General features: G+C 39.3%; 1 protein-coding gene across 2 annotated transcripts in view; it reads left to right on the top strand.

Moving 5' to 3' along the window:
- Positions 1-8,933, top strand: part of LOC106137261 (probable beta-hexosaminidase fdl) — an 86,134-nt gene extending 77,201 nt beyond the window's left edge. For both annotated transcript variants that reach the window (XM_060949446.1, XM_013338062.2), the window contains 2 exons: positions 2,877-3,074; positions 4,563-8,933. In XM_060949446.1, coding sequence (XP_060805429.1) covers positions 2,899-3,074; positions 4,563-6,300 — 1,914 coding nt within the window. In that variant the 5' untranslated portion in view covers positions 2,877-2,898 and the 3' untranslated portion in view covers positions 6,301-8,933. The remainder of the gene's footprint in view (positions 1-2,876; positions 3,075-4,562) is intronic.
- The last annotated feature ends 470 nt before the right edge of the window (positions 8,934-9,403 follow it).

Here is a 9,403-nt window from a genome sequence, read left to right on the forward strand (position 1 = left end):
GTAAAAGCTCCCTATTCGCGCTTCCGTCATTCGCGTTTTCACTATTCGCGGTTTAAAAAAATGCAACCCAATATCTTTATTCGCGGCTAAAAATTTCTTTATTCGCGGATCTAAAGTTTCATACAAAATTCCAATAGGTGTTTAAGGCAATATCTTTTGCAAGTGCCGTCAAATGGTACCGCCGAGCACTTTGACTTAAGCCGCCTTTGTCACATTTGCCGCAAACACCGCGGTTGGCGTTTTTGAAAATGTAAACAAACAGAAGAAAGCAACCTTATTTCTGAAACAATAAAGTATATTTTTAAATGTTGCTGTTCCGTTCTTTGGTAAAAGCCGTTTTGCCTATTTTATTGTTTTATCTTTCACATTCGTTACTTAAAATTGTGATCAAGTAACCCATCAACCCATCAACACCCAATAATGTCACCTAAAAAAATAGAAAAAGCGCGTTTTCTACACGAAAAAAATCTGTGTTACTGCTTAAAGTGAAAATAGAAATGCTGGATCGCTTACGCCTTGGAGAGTATCTAGGAACGTATCCCCATAAACCTATATAAATTACCATTCTGTATTCACGGTTTCTGTATTCGCGGCATATTTATGGAACCTATACCCCGCGAATAAAGAGATTTTACTGTACAATAAAGAGTTTACAAAGGATCAAAAATCTGTGTCTGTATGTCACCGTAAAATTACAAAAACCATTAAATGATAATATTGCCATGATTGTAATCAATTGATGAATAGTTATCATCAGTTCAAAAACTTTTCCTGATTTTAACTGATAGAAAGTGCTTCCTTAATCGCCCTTAACGTCACCCTATATATGTAGTGCCTCATGGCGTAAGTCCCGGATGTGGACTCATCAGTCTTGAGAAGAGACCAAGGCGAATCTATGATAACGGTCCTAGATATGGTCACAGGCCCTGTAGGTTTTACCTCTTATATCGTTTTCCCTCGCCAGGTATTGGAAACTGTATACTTAATAATCTTATAAATAATCATAGCTATCAAGACTATGCTAACACCCAGGGCATGCATAGGTCTACAAGTTGCAGACGACCTTATCAAACATTCAGGGTTTTGAGCCAACTTGCGCCGTGAACTAGACTTTTCAATTTAGCTGCCTTATTCTTTTGTCTTCGTACCTATAACGTCTTTATCCATTCCGGGGAAGACAAATCCAATAGTTCGAAAAGACTCAAAGGCCATCATCAGAATTTCAGCCGTAGGACGTTCAATGCTGAACGTAGGCATCTTCAAATCAATTTACTTTTATTATTGGTTCAGGTAAATCACATAGGTACTAATAATAATAGCGTTGAGATGAAGATGACAGATCGCTATTCCATCGCCTACAAGAAGAAGAACATACATACATACTTATTGTCACGTCTTTATCCCTTACGGGTTAGACAGAACCACCGGTCTTGAAAAGACGAAAGGCCACGTTCAGCTATGGCTTAATGGTGGAATTAAGATTCAAATAGTGACAGGTTGCTAGCCCATCGCCTACAAAAAGAATCCCAAGTTTATTCCTATTCTTAGCCGCCTTCTACGATACCCAAAGTATGGAGTGCTCCTATTATTAGGTCCCGGGAACCACTAAAGGAAGAATTCCAAATTGCCTATCCCCGATTGAGTAACAATCTGCGTGTGAATAGAAGCTTATTTTATCTTCTAAGTATTCTTATTTAGTAGTTACTGATCCACAAAGCATAACAAATCAAATATGAAATCAACAGCGAAGAATACCAAGAAGGCATCAGTTGCAGACGGGCCGTACCTAGGCTAACACACGTCACTTTCGTTAGTTGCTTGAGTGAAGTGACCTAAAAGCCTTTAGCTCCCGTTTCAGAAATAGACACCCGTCTAGAAAACGATCTCGCTAAAGGAATCCAACAATAAACACAACTTCGCTTTCTTGTTCTCTATTGAGATTCGCCCGCGGGTTCTCTTGAGTTAATTTTCACTACATAGTATAAAACAAAGTCGCTATTTTAGTCTGTTTGTCTGTATGCTTAAATCTTTAAAATTACGCAACGGATTTTGATGCGGTTTTTTGTAACAGGTAGAGTGATTCAAGAGGAAGGTTTTTATGTATAATAACATTTATAATTTTGCACCCGTGCGAAGCCGGGGCGGGTTGCTAGTGTATTTATATATAGTTTTATGAGCACGAAAATCAATAAGTCCAGAATCGTTTATGGTGACATTGAAAACTTTTTTGTATATCAGACTCATACTTCATCAAATTCTCTTTATATTTTTTGATGTAGGAACTTATAGTTTTTAGTCCCCTCTTATGAATTAGGAAGAAATAATATAGTCCTACGTGGTTAGAAATCACTAGTTTTGCCGCCAAAACTAATTTAGTTCACACTTACAGTTTATACATACATACATACATACATACATAAACTCACGCCTCTTTCCCGGAGGGGTAGGCAGAGACTACCTCTTTCCACTTGCCACGATCCCTGCATACTTCCTTTGCTACAGTATATAACACATTCAATTTATCCCATAACGAAGTCACAATAGTCACAAGACTTAAACGAATATACTGAATAGCTTAATGATGGAAGTTAGATTTAGAAATATGCCAGCTTGCTTAATGAAGAAGCCCAAGTATTTTTTTACTTTGTGTTGAGAAAAAAGCAGCTGAGAAACTATCGCTGTTACGCTTTTTATTATGGCTCGAAACGGGACAGCGATAGTTTTTCGCGCCATTAAAACAGCGTCGCGCGTGCCATGCTACGGTGGCTGACGAGAAAGTGCCTTTGCAAAATAATTACTTAAATGTAAGAAAAAAAACTCCTGTGGAGCTAAACAACGATTATTTGTATTATCTTATAACATTCCTTTATTTCCAGATTTGCCACAATAACTGCTAATATGAAGTCATGGGTGGAGGCTTTGGGTCGCGGGGCTTCCGCGCACATCCCACGTGTGGGGCGCCTGCGCAGGGCCATGTGGCTGCTCGCAGCGGCGGCCTGCACTGCAGCAGCCTTGCTGTACTGGAGACAGCAGACCAACGAGCTAACACACAGACCGCTACACAATGTGTACACGTATGTATCTTGTATGATCACGCGTTTGTCTCGGAGCAGTAGACAGAGACTTGGCACGGACCTTGCAACGTCTTCTTCGTCTACATTAATACATACATACATATGGTCACGTCTATATCCCTTGCGGGTTAGACAGACCCAACAGTCTTGAAAAGACTGAATGACCACGTTCAGCTATTTGCCTTAATTATAGAATTGAGATTCAAATATTGAAAGGTTGCTAGCCCATCGCCTAAAAAAAGAATCCCAAGTTTGTAAGCCTATTCCTTAGTCGTCTTTTACGACATCCATGGGAAAGAGATGAAGTGGTCCTATTTTTTTTTGTATTATTGCCGGAAACCACACGGCACTACATTAATTGGCGTAAACAATAAAGGAGCCATCAATTTGATGGTCTGGCGACTATAATGAAATCGCTAATGGCCTGCCAACCAGGTGGAATAGACATTTTTGGGATGGACGATCGAGGAGTTTTTTTTTGTAAACTCTTTACTACACAAAAAAAATATAACAAAACAGTCATTGGATTATTGGCTAGCAATGAAAAGCTACTAATCAACCTTATTGGTCTTACTATAATTATAAAGTTCAGAAACTGACAGACACACCGACCACTACACAATGTATACACGTATTTTTGTTGTTGAGTTATAAGTCTACCGCGTAAAAACTAAAAACAACAAGAAAACCACCCACTTCATAGTCTTGCGACCATTTTACTCGTAAGTTAGCTTTCAACCAGTCACGATGGATTGGTCATCTTTGAGGGTCAATTACAGATCCGCGTTGATACAAAAAAAAGATTATCAATCTCTAAGAATTAAATAACTCAATAACCTTATTAGATTAGCTTTCAGGTCATATTGCGTAACTTAATTTTGTGTCCGAACTTTCATCATTGATCACTTCTTTGGGCCATCTTTGACAACTATCGAAATATGTAGATATACTAAAATCGAAAATTTTATTCGATTTTTATGTAGTCGTCGTAAAGCACTCATACTGAGATTCTCATGACTAAGAGCATAAATGCAGTGATGCAGAATTATAATACACTTTAATAAATACCTCATACCATTACCCCATGCGTGGGATACCTGTAGGTCTCATGTGGGTGTTTGCTATCGCGACTTATACTGCTGCGGCCTTATTGAACTGGACCAATGAGTTATTTACACGCCGCCACACGCTGCGTAATTTGATATGTGTGTATGTATTTATCAATGACAATAGCAAAGTTACTATGCTTAGGATTGGTCAGTCTTCCCCCTAAAACTTTCCTGCAAGCGTCTAGAACGTAGCTTCGTTTCGAATTTTTGGCACAGCCAAGTAGAATAATTACCGGAACATGATTTTGGTTCGCCAGGATCGACCTCCTAAAATTTAACCTTAATACTGACAAACTGACTAAGCGTCTAGACAGGCCTCTTTACTGGCTGAAGATACCACTACTAACTCTAGTATTAAATTTGAAACCATCAATTTCAGGGGCATAGAACCGCAGTGGACCTGGATATGCAGAAACGACCGATGCGAGAGGCTGGCAGCATCAGACACTACGATACTGCAATCTCTCCAGACCTGCAACATGTTGTGTGCCTCCACACAACTCTGGCCGCAGCCCACCGGCTCCGCCAGCCTCGCCACCGTCGCTGTCCCCATCAGCGTGGACCAGATCTCTCTTAAAATAACCGTCTCCCCATCTCGAGACGTATCTCAACACCTCAAGGACGCTTTCAGCCTGTTCAAGGAAGACTTACGACATTTAGGCAAAACTGGCAATTCCCTAGTTAGACGAATAGAAATCGGAAACCCTCGAGACATCTTAATACGCGTCGCTGTTAACGGCAGCGGGGATCCACGGATGCTCCTCAATACAGATGAGAGCTACAAACTAGTGATGCGACCGCTTAAAAATTCCTTAGTGGTAGACATATCCGCTCACTCATTTTGTGGTGCCCGACATGGATATGAAACGCTCTCGCAACTCATCTGGTTCGACCCTTATGCAGACTCCTTACTGACCCTAGAAGCGGCGACAGTTGATGACGCTCCTAAATTCAGTTTCCGTGGACTTCTTCTGGATACCGCTCGTAACTATTTTCCGGTGGGAGAAATACTACGCACGATTGACACGATGGCCGCTTGTAAATTAAACACTTTTCACTGGCATATCACTGATTCGCAGTCATTTCCGCTTAGATTGGACAGCGCGCCTCAGTTAGCCCAACACGGCGCCTACGGTCCAGGAGCTATATACACTATGGATGATGTCAGGGCAATAGTACGACGCGCAAGATTGCGTGGTATAAGGGTGCTGATAGAAGTAGATGCGCCAGCTCACGTTGGTCGCGCTTGGAGCTGGGGCCCGGCAGCTGGTATTGGTCACTTGGCTTACTGTATAGAAGCAGAACCTTGGAGTGCCTTCTGCGGAGAACCGCCATGCGGTCAGCTGAACCCACGAAACCCTCATGTTTACGATCTTCTGCAACGAATTTATACTGAAATAATCCAAGTGACGGGAGTAGATGATTTATTTCACCTCGGCGGGGATGAGGTCTCTGAGCATTGCTGGGCGCAACACTTCAATGACTCTGACCCTATGGAGCTATGGTATGATTTCACTAAACGCGCGATGACTGCTCTAGAGAAAGCAAATAACGGGAAGGTTCCGGAGCTAACGTTACTGTGGTCTTCCAGATTGACACGCTCGCCGTACCTCGAAAGATTAGATAGTAAAAATATAGGCGTTCAAATATGGGGTTCCTCTAAATGGCAGGAGTCGCGAGCCGTATTGGATGCGGGTTTTCGATCGGTGTTATCTCATGTCGATGCTTGGTATCTGGATTGCGGCTTCGGCTCCTGGAGAGACAATTCGGACGGTCATTGCGGGCCGTATCACTCGTGGCAACAAGTATACGAACACCGGCCATGGATCGAGGAGGCTCCCATGCAGGGCATCGTTCCTGATGTTTTGCCGTGGCGAGTCGAAGGCGGGGCGGTGTGTCTGTGGACGGAACAGCTGGCTCCGGGCGGTCTGGACGCGCGGCTGTGGCCTAGATCGGCAGCGGCGGCCGAGAGGCTGTGGTCCGACCGAGCAGAGGGCGCCACAGCCGACGTTTACCTCAGACTGGACACTTTGCGGTCGCGATTGATTAATCGGGGAGTGCGTGCCGCTCCCTTGTGGCCGCGCTGGTGTTCTCACAATCCTCACGCGTGCCTCTAGCCGTTGACAAAGGAGCCGCCGCGTCCTGACGACGTGACGTCAAAAGCCCACTTTCCCGGCGCTGCGGCGCGTGGTTAGAAACAGATCGCACAATTCTATCGTGTCTTAAAGAGGCCTAAGGCCTAATACTTGACACGGTCGCATAAATACTTAAAGTTTCCTACTGATGATGTGACCTTCATTTAAGTAGGCGATGCTAAACGATGACTACATCGTTGTTTGGTCATGTTACGTTCGATCTCTGTATAATCAAAGTGAAGCATATTATAGCGTAGACTAAGAGCCACAAAGTGTAGTTAACAAATGAGATTTAGAGTACTTGCCCATATGGAGGAGAAGCACATTGTACATAATACATATATATCATATCTGACTATGAAATGGTAGTTACATAAAATAAGTAGATAGAAATTTGTACAGCGCGTGTAGTATTTATTTACTTAGTTCGTCAAATAATGCATTAGATAGGATTAACACTGTTTTATTCCTGCTATAAAAATGTACAATCTTCGTTGTTATACCATTAGGTACTTTGTTTAACCATCGCACACTTTGTGTAAAGACAAAACTGTACTACAAATATAATTATTTTTTTATTAGACAAATTCCATGACTTACTGTTCTCACATAGGATGGTCACTTTGACGATAAGTTTGACTTTCAGCGGTGGTAATTATAGTTCTTGATTTCATTGAACTATGTGTACAGTTTCTAGTACATAATTTCGAGTTAAGTATTTCAATTTATTATGTGATATTTTTTTTTTTTATTAATGTTCACAAAGTTGAAACTACTGCACAAATTAATAATGCTCACAAAGTTTTAATACCACTACGATTTAGATCAACCGAGAAAATTACTACTTTCTTAAAGCAGAAGATACCATTTTCTCTATTCATAATTATACCCTAGATAAGGGTAATAAATAACTGATCATTTTGCAGTACTCATCACTTAAGTACTAATATGCCTCTTTGCCAGAGATCAAGGCAGAGGCTACATCTTAAATCTAAAAGCAAATAAAGATTCTATTCTATTCTTTCCTAGCCACGGTCGCTGCATAATTCTTTTGTTTGGAACTAATATCAATATTTTTATGCGACCTCTTCGGTTTATTACCAACCTTCACCAGATTTATATATGTATATCTTTACTACGTGGGTGTTCAAGGAAGGAGATAGCTAAAGTGGTGTGAGTGATGAGAGATTTCATGAAAAACCGTCTTCCAATTGAATTATTTAAAAGGTCAATCACCATTAACGCAGTGGTAAAAGCGCTAAATTGATTAATTAAAAAAGTTTTTTTTTTTTTTAGTTTGAGAAATCTGATTTATATAACTTCCTAAATTGTAGTCTTTATCGGACAATGGGTTGCTCTCTTCAGGAAGGGTACACCTAGGACAATCGCCAGGAAAAAGTTATAAGTTTAACAAAATGATTCGTTATTGCATCTTCAGCCATCATTATTTTTACCCACTTATATAGGTAGGTAGATTTGATTTGTAGATAGCATAGATAGGCTGTTGGGAGTATAAAATAGGTAAGGTATTCAAAGTCGTTTGGTCATTAAAAAACTTTTATTATTTGCTTACTAAATAGTAAGTACGAGCAACCAAACTAAACGTTATGACTACTATGAATTTCGCTTTTCTTTTAACTCCATGCACTTCGCGCGACCTTTGCTAGCCACCAGTGTACTTGCATACTTACATATAATCACATCTTTTTTACACCTCTCCATAACTTCCATCTTCATACTTCGTTATTTCATCAACAAACATCAATATTTGAGAAACTTTTAAGAGTACTCCATCTACCCGTTTTAGCAACTAGGTACCTTTATACCAAGCAAAAATCGTGGCAGTCATATCTACAGTATTCTATAATCATTTATCAAAAAGTTAGTTATTTGTGAAAGTAATATGTAAAGATATATCATTACTTTTTTGCCATAATTAATTATATATGTGGAAAAAATATGTCAATCTTTGCGTTTTTTAACGTGAATGAAATGAATTACAATTGTTACAATTAATCTACATTTCAATTTATTTATTAAATTTACATAAATCGTTAACATATTAATCTAATATTTTTTCTATTATCACAATGATTGTACCAGTTATTTTTGTAAATATACTTACTTAAATAGATTTTAAGATTGCGTTTTATGAGATTAATATTTATTTTGTGTAGAAGTATTTATTTAATTGTGTCGACATTATAGGTTATACATACTCAGTTGTTGTAATTTGAAACGTCACAAAGTTATATTGTAGTGTGTATTAAGTATTGATGTATCCTACGACTTGTATACAGTCGGGGACCGATAAGCCTGGCCCGATTCACAGATATTGGTTGATAAGGCATAAGTCTTATATTTTATCTCTTTCCGCCTCTGCGGTTGACGGAAGAAATATGTATAAAGGAGAGAGAATCTAAGAATCTGCCTTATCAACATAATGGTGTGAGCAGGAAGGTTAATTGGCCACGAGTGTCCCGTCTATATTATTTCCTGTAAATCCAATGGATGTGACTAAAGAATCGAGCACAATTTTGTACATTTTGTATGTAATGTTTGGTGCTACAGTGATTTCAGTGGTATAATCTATGAAATAAAAAAATAATACTATAAGTGCCTTTTATTCATAATATACCTACTTACTTAAATAAAATATTAGACTAAGATTTAATATAAGACAACACGTCCACGTCATCATTGCAGGTTAGACCTACCACTTAAAACACCGATGTAGCGCGCAAAAAACAAATAAGTATTTTGAGGATGCTAATCCAACATTTTTGAGCCTAACAGAACAAACTGTTCTCGAGATAGCAAAAACATATTTAAATTCAATGTATATCAAAATCATCAGTGTATGTAAGGCGAGCGGTATGTCCCTTGCCTAAAACCATAACCCTCACGAAAACTTTCTATTTTACAAAATTTGGAATATCTTAATAACCACTTACGTAACTTGTATTTTTCACCCCAAAGGTGATTTGAAATGCGAAAATGTTTGTTTTTTGCATTTTCACACTAAGTTTCCGTGCAGATTCTTAAAAGTCAATCAAGGGAAAGGGAAGGATACCTGGTATTCTTT

This window comes from Amyelois transitella, chromosome 19 (assembly GCF_032362555.1).
Source record: "Amyelois transitella isolate CPQ chromosome 19, ilAmyTran1.1, whole genome shotgun sequence".
In the NCBI taxonomy this organism is placed as follows: Eukaryota; Metazoa; Arthropoda; class Insecta; order Lepidoptera; family Pyralidae; genus Amyelois; species Amyelois transitella.